The sequence below is a fragment of the Cyprinodon variegatus genome, unplaced genomic scaffold (genome assembly GCF_000732505.1).
Source record: "Cyprinodon variegatus isolate N-32 unplaced genomic scaffold, C_variegatus-1.0 Scaffold401, whole genome shotgun sequence".
In the NCBI taxonomy this organism is placed as follows: Eukaryota; Metazoa; Chordata; class Actinopteri; order Cyprinodontiformes; family Cyprinodontidae; genus Cyprinodon; species Cyprinodon variegatus.
Window position 1 is genome coordinate 94,196 of NW_015150854.1, and position 16,570 is coordinate 110,765.

Genomic DNA, 16,570 nt, shown 5'->3' on the forward strand with positions numbered 1-16,570 from the left:
ACCTACCTACCTACCTACCTACCTACCTACCTACCTACCTACCTACCTACCTACCTACCTACCTACCTACCTAGATATTCCAGTATAGATGGACTTTACTAACCAAAAAAGCTCTAAAAATGGTGCATTAAAGGTTGAAACTAAGAAGCGTTTTACCATATGAGAAGTTAACTGTCCTTCTCCTATTTTAGGTATAGAACTCAGTGTTGATTATTTGCATAAGTTTCAATTCATCTGTAAAAAACCAAACCACAGCATAGTTCCATGTAAAAGAAGGTTTGGTTAAAGAGAATTCGTATGTTCTATGCGTGTTTTTTTTTTTTTTTTTAAGTATATTTTTTGCTTGAGGAAAAAGGGTTCTCAGTGTTAATGAAGTTGCTACATCTCTAAATGTTTTTTGTGCACTGATTGCTTTTCCCCCCCACTTTGGGAATGGATAAGTGTTAACAAGGCCTGTAGGTAGGGAAATAAAAGCTCCTCAACTTGACTAAAGTAGTTATAGTTTATTGATTCTTCCACAACTATTTTACTGATTACCTTTTCCTTCTAGTGTGGCTTAAATTATAGTTTGGCATTAGTCAGTACTAACCAAAGAGGACACGTCTTACATGGTTCTTCGTTATCCCATCCAGGATGTTCATATTCCCAGCGCTCGAAACACTTTATGTACAACTAAAAAGAGGAAGCATCAAAACTGAAAGTTATAGAATCCAAACCAAAGCTTTCTGACATTTAATAATGTTTTTTTTTAGACATAACCTTTTTTATTTTTCAAATATTTTGTTACAATTCTGAAAGTTTTGTACACAATTACCTAAAAAGGTTTCATTGTAATTCCCAAAGTTTCAACCAAACTTAATTCTTTTGATTAAGATTGGTTTGTGTTTGAATGAATAATATTGAGACTATAAAAAAAGTGCTTATAAAAAAAGGTCAACATTTCTTGTCTTTTCGGGGAACTGAAGAATTCGTCCACTGGAAGTGTGATTAAAACGATGATGAGAGATTTGCTCATCTTAGATATTTAAGAAACAATTCAAAATGAAAAAAAAACTTAGCTAAAAAAGCTCTATGAAAGAGGTAGAAGGCATCTGATAAGTTTTTCACTGTTTTCTCAATTTAAAAAGGACCTTTGTACCATACAATTTTATGTCTGTGGATGTTGTCAACTGTATTAATCCGCCTCATCAGCTGATCCATCCCTGCCAGCTTATAATGAGTCTCCTGGGATAATTTCCAAAGAGCTGTTGGTAGATTTAGAGCAGACTGACAGCTCTCAACCGGCCAGGTGGATTGATACAGTCGCCAGTATATTAGAACTGATGATGATTGGCACAGAAAAAAGCAACATACTTTAACATTTTCAGCTCTGACCCTTGAGATGTGCCACCATAGTGCTTTATACCACTGATATTAGCTGTTTCAAATCAAATAATTTTCAATTGGAAAAATTTTAAGAGTATTTATGTTTGGATAACATCATTTAAATATTTGCTTTTCACCGTTGCTGATAAATTCCCACAACCTATTAAGGTAAATTTGTTAAATATATTGCTGACATATCTATATCCATTTTACTTATAAGTTAAATTATGAATTTAGATACACTTCTCATAAGATGCAACCTTTGTTCTTTTTACCTGCAGAAATGGACTTAAAAATGCTGAAAAAAAATGCTAAAGAGATGGTTTGCTTTTAAGAAGCTGGTTGGCTAAAATTGTAAATGTAAAAAGTTATCTTTGATAAGAATGGACATTCACCCCTTGCTTTTTATTTTTTTCAGCATGCATTTGGATCTAAACTTTTCCAACATGTCCATAAATTCTATGGCTGGGAAGGCGGAGCAGGGCCCCACTGAGTACCGCATTGCCGGCGTGGTCTTTTACAGCTTTGTCTTCGTCATAGGAGTCATTGTTAACCTCACCGCCTTGTGGGTGTTTGCCTTGACCACCAAGAAGAGAAACTCAGTCACCATCTACATGATAAATGTTGCCCTCGTGGATCTCACCTACATTCTGCTCCTGCCCTTCAGGATGGTTTACCTCCATCAAGACTATTGGCCCTTTGGAGACATGTTCTGCAGGATAACAGCAGCTCTAACCATCTTTTACCCGTGCATGGCTCTGTGGTTGTTGGCTCTGATCAGTACTGACCGCTACATGGCCATTGTTCAGCCCAAGCATGGCAAGGAGCTGAGAAATGTCCCAAAAGCTGTAGTGGGCAGTTTGGGGGTGTGGGTCATGACTTTAGGCAGCAGCGTACCACTGCTATTCTCTCAGGAAGATCCTGATCAGATCTCCAACTACACTACTTGCATCAAGATGCAAGACATCATTTACATGCGCCGTGAGAACGCTGTCAACTTCGTCAGACTCATTTTCTTCTTTCTGGTCCCCATATGTATCATGATTGGCTGCTATATAGTCATTGTGGACAATCTAATTCACGGACGCACCTCTAAACTTAAACCAAAAGTGAAGGAAAAGTCCATACGGATCATCATCACGCTCATCGTGCAGGTGCTGGTGTGCTTCGTGCCTTTCCATATCTGTTTGGTGCTTCGCCTGCTGGGGAACGGCCATGACGGCGGGTTCAACACATGGGCCGTCTTCACCACTTTCCTGATGAATCTAAGCACAGTCTTGGACATCATCTTGTATTACATTGTCTCAAAGCAGTTTCAGGACAGGGTGATCAGTGTGGTTTTGTACAGGAACTACCTGCGTAGCGTCAGGCGAAAAAGCCGGCACACACACACAGGAAGTGTCAGGTCGCTGAGCAACCTAACCAGCGCAATGATATGAAACTTCATGGCACAGATACTGTTCCAAGAATATGCACGCTGAATGCATCACTGTGTACTGTTCATGTATAATTACCTGAAGGATCAAGAAACTGCAATTAATTTTCCAAGTGCAATTTACACTCACAGTATGGGAGTGCTGCTGTTGTGGCGAAAACATCTGTGTTCAGAGCTGATTGACTCACCCATGAGACTTGAGTTGTTTTGCCGTTCCTTTTATTTTTCTTCTCTGATATAGAAAGCTTCTGCGGCTCAGGTGTGATGCGTGCAGGTTCAAATATAAGTGTTTTAAAACAGAACATGAAGTAATTCAGCACAAGCATCGAAACCTTAACAAAGAAGAATAAAGGGGTCTTAGATGCTCCATAGGAAGAAAGTGTGGGTTGTTAAAGGTTGATGTTTGGTTGCTGCACCACATTTAAAAGGTCATTTCTCTTCAGCAACTTAGCTCTGTGAGGGCGGAGTGAGCAAATCTAGCCATGAGTGATGCATGATGTCATCCTTCTGCTTTTCAAATACACCACATGTGTTTGACTTCTGCCATTTCATGTTTGTTGAGTTTAGGACCGACCACTTCAGACAGGATGCAATTTCTGCTAAAACTGACAGTAAAGGTTGTTTCAAAGGTTGCTTTAAATGAATCGACCAGGTGATGGCAGCATGGCACAGCTTAGACTCTGTAGGCTTGTCAAAGCTCCACACATACAGAGCTTTTAAAAACTTTACCAAAGTTGAGATCCAAATAATCTTATCTCTGGTACTTTGATTAAAATATTTCTTATACTCATATTCATAAAAGTAAAAGTGAACCTTATTTTTACAGTTAACCACAGTCATAACAGCTTCCTCAACCAGGAATCTGACTAAAGCGTGTTTATGGTGCAATGTGAAAAGTATTGATTAGGTGTTAAATGATTTAGTTGCTTGGAGTGCATTTACAGTAACATGCTCGAGAGATGTCAGAGAGGCTATTTACAAGATTTACTGCAACCTTAACCTTTAAACAGAAAACCTTTTTCAGCTCAGGGACGTTTCAGGTTTCTGTACCAGGTAAAACACCCATTTTATTCTATATGTCTTTCTAAACAAAAAGTAATTAAGTCAAATCCAAACCCTGGAGCATTAGAGGAGGCTTAAAGAAGTACAAAGGGAACATTTATAAATACTAAGATATATTGAAATCTACATCAGAAATTTAAAGAGTTAATCTACGTTGATCTTCCCAAAATATGTTAAAAAGAAATATCTAGTTGAACATATTTTGGAGTAAACTGTTGGAATAAAAAGAGACTAATACTCATTTTCTAAATTTACAAATTCTTAGTTATAACAAAAGCCCACGTAATCCTACTAAATGACTGATGCCTTATTTACTTACGGTATTATAAGGAACTCTTAGTGAATATGGTATTCAAAACTTGTAAGTATTCTATTGTTTTAGAAAATGAGATGGAAATTCAAATCAGTTCCCTTTCGATTACTGGTCTGAAAACATATTATTTCTTGCTTTGACCGTTTCTCACTTTCTGCCAATAAATTACCTTATAATAAATTGATTTCAGAAAACGGTACTGGATAAAAAAAAAAAAAAAGAAAGACCACACATCCAAAACAATGCTTTACTATTAAAAGAGATAGAAAAGAAAGATATATATAAAAAAAACACCCAACAAAAAAAATAAAATATAGAAAATAATAAATCACAAAAATCCAGAAAATTGTAATTTCCCAAAATCTGTTAAATGGTAAACACTAATCTGAACGGCATAAAAGAACTTCAAACAGAACAAATAATGGCTCCAGGTTATTTTTTACCTCCCCTTGTACCCATGTGTTTCTATTGACAGAATATGTTCTTTCTATTACATATTTGCTCTTTTTTTGTTATTAAAGGGATGGTATCCTGTGTTTTTAAATGAAGCTGTGTGAACATTTTTCTCTGTACCTTTTTCTAACCTGTAATAGACAGCTGCCATGAAGCACTTAGCTTGTAGAACAGTAAATAACTCCTGGAAGTAGTAGGGGAGGCTAACAGCTAGTCAGGAAGAACAAGCTACACTAGTGGTTATAAAATGTCAACATGTGAATAATTAAGTATTTTAGTGTATGGGTTTAACATTTTTTAAGTATAAGTTGTATGTACCTCAAAAAAGGCGGTCCTGTGACTTGCTGTTAACCTTCCATGGCCCTGAACATTATTTTTGCTTTTTATTAACTCACTTCAATCTTTCTGTCAAACCCAAAGAAGCTATTACTGATAATAACTTTACAGAACAACTATCTCTTTTAGGCATTTGTTGTAATAAGACAGTGGTTTATACTGATAAATATGTGTGAATTTGGTCTAATTTATTTTCTCCCTCTGCGATGACAGAACAGACCGGTTGATTTTTAGAATAGAGAAAATTTTTACTTTGCAATCTACAAGTATTATCAAATATTATTTTGTGAATTGTTTATCAATCTCTTCAAATTAGGAAATGTCCATGTATTTTTTTGATTATTGTTCTTTTAAACTATTTAGTAAAGTTTCAATGAGGATGATATCACCAATAATGCTCTGGTTATTTATCTCACAACATTCAATTGGGGAACATATGTGGCTGAGGGGTGTAAATCAAACGCAAATACATAAATAATGCTCACACAAATACACAAAACTATGATGACAAGGAGAGTCACTAAAAAAGCAATATAACCATTTAAAATGAGACATTAAAATAATAAATTAGAAACACAGTTTTAAATGTGTTGCACATTTTAGATTAAATAATTAAAGTGGAATTGTAAATTGAATATATTAAATCTTATATATCCCAACAGAGGTTTAAAAACCATCCATCCATCTATCCATCCATCCATCCATCCATCCATCCATCCATCCATCCATCCATCCATCCATCCATCCATCCATCCATCCATCCATCAGGGTCACAATGAGGTTGGTGCCTACCACTAACAGTTTATGGGCGAAAGGCGGGAACACACTGGACAGTTCGCCTGTCTGTCACAGAGATCTAAAAACTTCCAATTCATATATACCTATATATAACCTAATTAATTTTCCATTTCAATTATATTTTTTATCTTGCATTTAAAAACCTTTTAGCAGTTGCATTTTCTTTTTACTTTACCCTCTTTATTCAGCATTTCCATGACACTTTTGGTCTCTAAGGACACAGAAAAACAAGTTTTACCAACGCAGTTTCTCCTCGGATGTAACCAGCTCTCTCATTGGTTAGACAGCCAAACCTGAATCACAACATGACGACCCCCATTGGAAGTTCTGATTAGAGCTAGGTGATAACTGTATCTACTAACTAAACATGGAATAGTTCACACCTAAGTTAAAGCATGACATCCAGTAAAAATAAATACAGAACAATTTTAGCATGTGTAAAGTACCTTCTACCGTCATGTTGAGATCACTGATGGCTGTCTTACTTACTAATGACAGATGTTTATCTCTAAGAGAAACTGTGATGGCATAGTTTTCAGGGCTTTTTCCTCTCATCTGTGTCCATGAGGAAAATCTCCACTCTGTCTGGCTACTGGGAGTTACCCAGGGTGCTGTTGCTACAGGGCAGAGTGGAAATGGAGTACAAGAGTGGGCTTAACAGCTGATTAATGCGCACCATAGTCATGAAATCAATTGTAAGGGATTTCAGTTTCATTCAGTTTAACAACTAAATGTATCAATTTTAAATGAAAATTTACTAAATGAAAATTTGATCAAATAAAATATTGATTTAATTGCATCATCATCATCATCATCATCATCATCATCATCATCATCATCATCATCATCATCATCATCATCATCATCATCAAAAAAAAATTCTTAAAAACAAACTGTCCCAGACAAATCAATGTACCTTGTTCATGAAGTATGTAACCAACATACCCGTCAGCAGGGGCAGAAATCTTACAAATTTCCTAAGCATTAGAAAAAAAAAACTGATTGCAGTGATTGCCTCTAACTATTGCTCAATAAAACTTCAGTTCAGGGCAATAAGGAGACAGGCCAGTACACCAGGAGATGAGAAGGAGGCCATAGGAGTGCAAAAACCCAGTAGTTAGATCGCTACCTCCATCTTTGTGCAAGAAGGAATAGGAAAAGCACTGCCACAGCCCTACAAAATCCCATTCAGCAGGCCAAAAATGTGCATTTGTCTGCAACGGTTAGAAACCGACAGTGGTGAAAAGTAAGTACATTTACTTGATTTCTTTACATAAATACTTTTTTTGAGTACATTAAATACTCAAAAAAACAATATTAGAAAATCTAATTTGTACTTTTGAATACTTAAGTACTTTAAAATACATGTACTTTTGAATACTTAAGTATTTTAAAAAGTGAGTCTTCAGTACTCAATACCTGAGTAGATTATTGACAATACTTTTACTTGTCCTTGAATAAGATTCCACTATAAATATAAATTCTCTTCCTCAAGTACTACTCTTGAGTACTTTGTCCTCCACTTGAAACCGACTCCTAGAGGATGGTATGAGGGCCCTGACATCCACTGTTGGGGGTTTAACATCATGCAGGAACCTTGGCTTTTGCAAGATGTTGGGCTATGAGTAAGACATCATGCAGGATGCTTGGCTTTTGCCAGAGAACACCAGGATAGGCAAATTCACTAGTGGCATCCCGTTTTCTTCACAGATGAAAGGTTCACACTGAGGGCATGTGACAGACATGACAGAGTCTGAAGACACCGTGAAGAGTGTACTGCTACCCGCATTATCCTTTAGTATGACCGGTTTGGCAGTGGGTCAGTAATGGTGTCATTTCTTTGGAGGGGTGTACAGCCCTCCATGTGCTGGCCACAGGGTAGCATGACTGTCATTGCGTATTGAGATGAGATCAAAAGGCTCCTTGTGAGACCATATGCTTGGCCCTGTGTTCCTCCTAATGCAGGACAATGCTAGACCTCATGTGAATGGAGTGTGTCAGCAGTTCAGCAAAGATGACGGCATTGAAGCTACGGACCGGCCTGCCCATTCCTCCAGACATTAATTCATTCAGGGACATCATGTCTCAATTCATCCACCAATGTCACATTGCATTACAAACTGTGGAAGAGTTGGTGGATGCTTCATCATTGAGACCACCCACCACCTTATCAGCAGCATACCCAGGGACGTTAAGGATGCTATATCAGAGTTGAATCAGGCTGTAGAATGTTCTTCCACTTCAATTTTTTGTGTCAATGAATTTTTTGTGTCAATGAATTTTTTCATTGACACAATGGTGGTGGGGCTGATTACAGCGGGAAACGAGGTGGCCTACAGAGATGAGGTCCTGAAACTTGGCGAGTGGTGTGGATCAAACAACCTGGTACTAAACATCAACAAGACTAAGGAACTCATTCTGAACTTCAGACGGAAGAAAGCTGCACCTGCCTCCCTGTACATCAATAGTGGATGTGTAGAATGAGGGGAGTCCTTCAAATTCCGCGGCATCCACATCTCTGCAGACCTCTCCTGATCGGCCAACACCACAGCTTTGGTCAAGAAGGCCCAGCAGCGGCTACACTTCCTGAGAGTGCTCAGGAAGGAACAACTAAAAACTCAGCTGCTGGTGACCTTCTATCGCTCCACCATCATTGACCTACGCTGGGACAGTGTGGTACTCCAGCTGCACGGAGGCCGAAAAGAAGCGACTGCAGAGGGTGACAAACACTGCACATAAAATTATCGGCTGCCCTCTTTGACTGCCATCTACAACTCTGGTTGTCTCAGCAGGGCGAGAAACATCCTGAGGGATACCACCCACCCCGGCTTCCATCTCTTCAACCTGTTTCCCTCAGCCATGCGCTTCAGGTCAATACGGACCAGAACAAACAGACTCAGGGATAGCCTCTTCCCCAAAGCTGTCACCATACTCAATCTACATTCAGACTTGCACTAATGTATTTTATCTGTTATTTATGTTTTCACTTTACAGAGCTGCTCTCCAAATCTCATTGTACTGTGTACAATGACAATAAAAGGCGTTCAACTTTTTCAACTTCAGACAGATAGATAGATCTGTCTATTAGATAGATCTATCAGTGGCACTTTAAGTTAGTCCTAAAAGCATGTTTGAAGGAATTCATGGCCTCTCCAAAAGAAAAAAAGTACAAACGCAAGAACTGTGAAGCACCATGCAACTATTGTTAAATGTATAGGACCAGGGTTTAACGGGGAATTGCTCTCAATTTAAGGAGCCATCATCTGAAAATCTGACTTTTTTATATTAAAAATATGATGGGGTTCAGTTTTAACTAACTGATTATCAGAGATGGGAAGTAACGAAGTACAAATACTCCGTTACTGTACTCAAGTAGATTTTTCTGATATTTTTACTTTACTTTACTACTTATTTTTATGGCGACTTTTTACTTCTACTCCTTACATTTTTACACAAATATCTGTACTTTCTACTCCTTACATTTTAAAAAACTGGCTCGTTACTTTAGTTTTGAATCATTTCAATGGAGTTACCATTATTATTTTTCACGTCATCAATACCAAATTCAATCTAATTGGATGGGAATCTACGTTGCATTTGACGCACCACTACAAGATGAATCGACAGATTCTGCGGTATTCATTCGCGGCAAATCATTGCATTTGGTGGGCGGTGGCGTTAGCATAGTAGCATGGACGACGAGATGATTGAAAATGAACACAACGGAGATCTAGTCCTATTGGCAGACATCCATTTAAAATGTAGGCAACGGCATGAAAAAAGTGGTTTCTACTTTTACTTTTATACTTTAAGTAAATTTACAAGCCTGTACTTTGTTACTTTTACTTGAGTAAAGAAGTTTAATCAGTACTTCCACTTTTACCAGAGTATTTTTTAACACAAGTATCTGTACTTTTACTCAAGTACGGAAAGTGAGTACTTTTGCCATCTCTGCTGATTATAATCAAGGTGATTTTGGTGATGATCAACAGCTAAAGAGTGTCTAAATACAAGACCTTGAAAAAGTGTTCAAACCACATTAACTTTTTCCAATTTTCATCATTCCAGATAGAAACTCATGCATTTTATCGGACTGTAATAAACCAACTCAAAGTAAAACATGTAATTTAAGTGACAGGGAACAGGTGCAAAGTTTCATATTATTTTCAGATCAAAAATGTAAAGCTTGTAACTTAGGTTTGTAAAAAACTGTGGAATTGTTTGGTTTTTTTTCTCGACCAATAAAACCCCTTAAGGGTACACACTAACATTAGGCCAACTCTCCTTAACACGTCTGCCTCTATTTGACCAAAAGAGATGAATCAGGGATTCACCTGTAAGCAGTTTGTAAGTGTTTGTGCATGAGCAGCATTTTATCCATTGCATAAAAGACTGCGATAGGATAGAAAAACAAACCATGACCCCTTTTCCACTGAAGTCCTGGGAATTAAAGCACCAGGATTTGATGCTACATATCCCGGGATATGACATGTGGTACTTTACATATCATAGGGGAAATTGGTGCCGTGCTTTTGAATTAATCCACAAGCAGCCTAAAAAAAAACTTAACTTCAGGATATTTTTAGTCCAGTGGGTGGCAGTAATATGAACACATAACTGGTTATTCATAATTTTTTATTTTTTTTTTTAACTATGGAAAATTAATTAAGACAGTTATTATTATAACAAAGCCTGTTAAATCTCAGTTTTCTACAGCACAAAAAGAAATCATTTCAAGTCCAAATGAGATCAAATCAAGTTAGTCCACATACATATAGTTGTATCAAGTAAGCTGCAGTAGAAGCAATGGATTTTATAATGGAAGGATCCCTACAATATAACAGAGAGTATCCAACTTGTGATATTTCCTCTTGCAGCATTGCTGGCATAGAACCGTAAAAACTAATGAAAATAAAATACATATACATGTATATAAATGGTTTCCCTCCAGTAAATTTGGTTTACATGAAAAAAACAGGACAATGTATATTTCCTATTTCTACAAGTATAAGGGAATGTGCTCTGTCAGATTATCACTTTATTGAACCATTTTTCATTAATTAACCAAATAGCAAAACCTTAAGTCAAAATCTATTATATGTCATATTCTGGCAGTTGCAGTTTTACTACTATTTTCACTTCATGTAACTTAAAAGGGCTATCAGGAAGCTGGGAATCGCCAAGCCCCTGGCTGGTTTGAAGTCTTTTTCTAGGGATCCAAAGGGATCCGAATTACCTTAGCCTAGTAGACTGACCTGTCAGCATGACTTCGCCATACATAAACATAGATTTAAACAAACTTTATGTACACATAACCTTTTAAGGTACACATTCTCCCTTAAAAACATCTTAAAGTGACTTTTGTGTTAAAATAATTAATGGTTAATGATCAACTGACTGGCCGATGTTACAGCTGCATTTGGTTGGAGATCACACTCAATATCATGGCTGAGTAGACAACCCACAATGGTCTGAAGACCCAAGGCACTGCTGCTTTGACATAGGTTTAAATGTAGGCTATTTCTTGACCACACAGATGACGTTGTCTAGCTTAAATATATAAAAAATTATTTTGTGTCATATTAAAGCTTTAAAAACAACTATTTACTATCACCTTTACCACTGGTGGAGCATTGCACTGCAGCTGAAAACAACCCCACCTCTCAAAAGCTCCGTAGGGCCAGAGTAAGGCCTCTGAAAAGTGAAACCACCCTGGTAAATTTGTATTGAAATACTAACAGGCCTTTAAAAGCACCAGGCTTTTGAGTGGTGATGAAAAAAGTGGTTATTGTTGCTGAATGTACATCCACGTGTGTGTGTGTGTGTGTGTGTGTGTGTGTGTGTGTGTATGTGTGTGTGTGTGTGTGTATCCACAAGTCAAATTCTCATGCATACCATTGCACCAAATAAAAGGCATGAAAAGAGGTCCAAAATATATATTTTTTTCTCCTAAAGATAATTAAAACTAATAAAAACAAAACTCATAAGGATTATATGTGTAGAATACCAGGTTAGGATTTCCCTAAAATTGTCCAGGGATAATGTGGTTTAACCACATGCAGCTACTTACTGCTGGCTAATAATAAGAACATCCTGACTGCTGCTTTCTGGTAAAAGTATTCCGCTTTAATTTATGTTTTCCTCAGTGTGTACTAAATTACCTTTGCTGCTGTTTCAACTTAAATTAAAGCTCAGTCTGCACGATCATTTGGATGACATTTGGCTGATTCGTACAGTAGTCGCAGGTGAAGACGAGGCCACTCTCTCTGATAAAAAGGGGATAGATTTACATTGTGTTAAATAAGAGAAAGCAGACAGTAGGGTTTCCACTTCGCATGCAATACTGGCAACAGCTCTCCATCATATGGTGATAGTTTTATTGGTTAGTGGACTTCTAGTGGATTTATAGCCTAGGAGTCAAGGGTCAAAGGAAACATCAGAGGGTTGTCTATCTGTCCCACCTGTTAAACATAAAAAAGAAGAAAAAAAAAGACCTATGCTGCTCAAAGCAACTGGCATTTAAAACAATTAAGTTTCCTGTCAAGTGCCTGTGATGAATTATCCGGAAGCTTTACCCGCTGTAATTCTAAATCTTCCCAACAAGTGCCTTTGTTGTAGAGAAATTAATGAAAACAAGATTGTCTTTCATAGGAGCTGATCTAACATTGCGACAGCCAGCTGCTCTTCTTTGGGAATAAAAAAAAAGAAAACAGTCAGCATTAAACACATCTCCTACAAAATACTTTTTTTCCCTACCACTCGTGTGGAAAACAAATCAGGCGGCAGGCGCAGTGGCCATCTGTTTTGTTATTTGATATGTGTGAATACATGTTGTAATGACTTTGTTTGTGAATCGCTCTGCGCGGCGGAACACACGAGAGCTCTCGAAGTGCTGGAGTGTTCAAAGCTAATCATATAATTGGACACAATAGTCGATGACAAATGGAGACGCTCGGAGCCAGCCAGCTGGGGAAGTGAATATGTAATCATTGTAAAATCATATCATTTTTGCATATTTGAAGACAGCTTAATAGAGTTTGCGTGTCAGCGCACCATCAAATGATGATCAGAGGCAGTTCTGCCGCATTTGTTTCCCGAATCTTACTTTGTTAGGCTATTTGTCTTGATTTTGATTAAAAAGTGTTTTCACAAGAGTTTGCATCTCACATGTTTATTTGTGCTCTTTTGTATCCTGACTGTGGAAAAAGACTTGGGACAAATGACCCCCTTTGAGTTTCAGTAGAAAGCCTCATGAAGAAGTAAACAGTTCCAGCAATTATTCCTTGCCCGGGGTATTTCTTTCTCCTGTACACACACACTCAACCTTGTAAAAGTCATTAAACCCATTGAGCTTTTTTCGCCTTATGTCAAAATTCAACCAGATTTTGTTTGACCAAGACAAGTAACCATTAACTGTGAAGCAGCAGGAAATTTTATGATTTTCAACTATTTTTACAGATAAACATGTCAAACTCTGTGGCTTGCATCTGTAATTAGTTACCCTGCATCAATACTTCTTAGTGCAGCTCTAGCTGCACGTGTTTTGTGGAATGTTTTTACAGCTTTGGAGATACTGTATAGACACAGATTTAATAGCTCAAACTCAGTTAGACTGGATGGAGGGCATCTTGAACATCCACTTCATGGCTTGCCAAAGATTTAACTGCAAGACCTTCTAAAACATAGTCTTTTTTTCTGTTGGAAGATGAACAAGATGGCAAGTTTATCTGTATTGCACCATATAGTGGAAAGACAATTCTGATTTCTTTACATAAATTAAACAATACAATAGAAGGAAAATCAAAGCAAACTAAGAGCAAATTATGATAAAAACATGATAAAAGCATTTAGTAAAGCAAACATAACCACTGGACCACAACCTTTAACTAATAATACCTCTGTTCAATCTGAAAAACTTGCACTGAAAGAAAAATACAATTAGAAGAATTACATTAATACGATTATTCTAAGACTGTAGCTCACAGACCTCTGCAGGAAAAATTACCGCTGAATTTTACTTTAATATATATAAGCAGGTGTATGAGAAAGGATGTTTCCCTCCAGACCTGAAACTGGTGGGGGAGTGGAGATGGATGAAGTTGGTTCAGTCCATAGTAGAGACTGACATTTTTCCGGGAATCCCACGGGTCACGGGATGCCCGTGGGATTCCCGTGGGATGGGAGTCAGTATTAGTAACGATCACGTGATTGGGACGGTACAGGATTAAACATTAACGGGAGCAGACGGGAGCGGGAGCAAACCAATAGTAACTACAAAAAACTATATATAGCTATAAATATATAACTATAAATAGAAAGAAAAAAATCCAGTACTGGCGCCGCCATTTTCTAGTTTTTTTCCTTGAAGCCTACGTTATAATGCGAGTCAAAAAACAACACGACCCAAAAACCAACAGTGCTTCCGCTCTGAGTTTTTCACCCACGCTCAAAAACAACAATGGAGGGACCAACAGTTACTACAGTTAGAAACAGGAACTTAACTGACCCTTCATAGAAATTCAGATTCAATATATTGGCAGAAATCTTATTGAAGACAACAAGAATGGGAGTGGTGCAGGAGCGGGAGTCATTCTGAATGGGAGCGGGATGGGAGTAGGAGTAATTTCACCAGGAGTGGGACGGGACAGGATTTAGATTTCTACTCTGGCCCGGGATCTGGACGGGACACAATTTTTTTCTGTTGGAGTGGGAAGGGACAGGAGTGAAAATCCACTCCCATGTCAGTCTCTAGTCCATAGCTGCTGCTTGGTGAAGCAATCTGCTTGAGCTCTATTGGTGAGATCCAGTAGAATGCGTGAGCTGATACTGGTGCTTTACTCGGGACCCGGAAGACAGATGTCTAGCTTGGATAAACACAGATTTGCATGAACCTGTGTATGATGAGCAAACATGAAGCAACAGTGGAGAGGAAAAACTCCCCTGTAGGAAGAAACCTCTAGCAGAACCAGGCTCAACACGGCTGTGGTTAAGATGTGACGGGGAATGCAGTAAGAGTTTGGGAGGAACTAGGGTCGAGGTTGAAGATGCACCTGTCACGATTTGGCTATGGTTAGTTGACCCAAAAGCAGAAGCAGGGAGGCAGAGGTGAATCTCTTGCGGATTTAATAATGAGTTTACAGAAAACAGAGGCAGGTTATCCAAAAATCCGAATACGAAAACAGAGTCCAAATAAACAGGAAACCAGGAGTCCAAAATTCAAAACATGAAAACTAGTCAAAACGTACCAGAAACCATGGAGACATCAGGGGAATCACTATCATAAGGAGGAAGGCTTACAGAGAAGGAGTTGGAGCATGTTTGATGGTATTTGACGAGGACCCAGCAAAGAGAAACTGAAGAGAGGGGGCTTTTTAAAGGAGACTGAGACAAAGAGAGGGCTAATGAGGAAACTGGGAGCAGGTGTGCACAGAACAAGAGAGGGAAAGAGCAAGGGAAAAATGAGAACATAAGAGGGCAGCAGAGAGCAACAAATAGAAAGCTGGAAGACTGGTAATAACAGCAAAATAATAATTAAACTACTAGGACTATAAAACATGGAGAAAGGAAAACTAAACACTCAAAAGAAAACATAACAGAACCCTTGACCAAGACAGTAACTGGAAAAAACCAAAGAACACAGCAAAATAAAAAAAAAAACCCACTAACACTAGAAAACAAGGAGTAAAGCAAGACTGAAGACTAAAAAGAAAATATAACAGAACCAAGACTAAGACAGTAACTGAGAAAAAACCAAAGAACTCAATAAACTAAGAATTAACCCACTAAAACTAGAAAACAAGGAACAAAGCAAAACTGGATACTCTAAAGAAAAACGTAACAGAAACAGAAACCTGACAGCACCATAGAAAAGCCAAACCGAGCTTAAGTACGATGGTGGAGAAGGGGATGGAGGTGGATTGAATTGGGGTAATCTGGGTCAACATCAGACATAGTGCTGAGTCATGGGTTTGAAGATCTTTAAAATGAACTCTGGAAACTGTTTGGGCTTCATGGAGGTGCGGTACAAAGCTGATTGGTTTGCATCAGAGGCAGGTGATTCTTATATGGTGGTAATTTAGTTTCTTCAGTTGAACATCCACCTAGGCCTCATTTAATAGTTTAAGTTTAACAGTCAAAGGCAGTTTTAAGCACATTTGTTTTAACTTTGACTAAAAACAAACTCAGGCTTTCAGCACATTTACAGTCTTCTGGAAGATTTTTCCAGATAAGTGAAGCATAGGAACTAAATGCTGCTTCTCCATGTTTGGTTCTAATTCTGGGTGTACAGAGTAGGCTGTGACTAAAAGACCTAAATGCTCTGAGAGGTTGATACACTGACAACAAATCTGTAATGTATTGAGGTGGTGATCCATTCAGTGATTTATAGGCAGAAGGATTTTAAAGTCTATTTTCTGAGCTACATGGAGGCAGTGGAAGGATTTCAGAACTGGGCTGATGTGCTCTTCTTTCTCAGTTATAGACAGTTCCAGTTAAAAATAGTTGTTTTGTTTTTTTTCTTCTAGGATTTTCCTGCTTTTATCTCCGTTTGTCTTCCCATCAATTCCAAAAATCTTCCCTGATCCTTTTAACAAAAGCATCCTCACAACATAATGCTGTCAACACCTTTTTTTAAAATTGGGATGTATAGTTCTGCTTAACAGTTTACCTACCCTCCCAGTAAAGAAAATTATAAACTCACACTTATAATGAAAAAAAAAAACACAAAACTGAAAAATGTATACTGTAAATTATAATTTTTAACATAAAGTATTGATTTTGAGTTTTTTATTTCAAAACATAATTTTAAA

The 16,570-nt window shown here is 37.8% G+C and overlaps 1 protein-coding gene across 2 annotated transcripts in view; it reads left to right on the forward strand.

Moving 5' to 3' along the window:
• gpr18 (G protein-coupled receptor 18) overlaps positions 1-4,362 on the forward strand; it is a 6,338-nt gene extending 1,976 nt beyond the window's left edge. For both annotated transcript variants that reach the window (XM_015387678.1, XM_015387679.1), the window contains one exon: positions 1,784-4,362. In XM_015387678.1, the coding sequence (XP_015243164.1) occupies positions 1,785-2,804 (1,020 nt within the window). In that variant the 5' untranslated portion in view covers position 1,784 and the 3' untranslated portion in view covers positions 2,805-4,362. The remainder of the gene's footprint in view (positions 1-1,783) is intronic.
• The last annotated feature ends 12,208 nt before the right edge of the window (positions 4,363-16,570 follow it).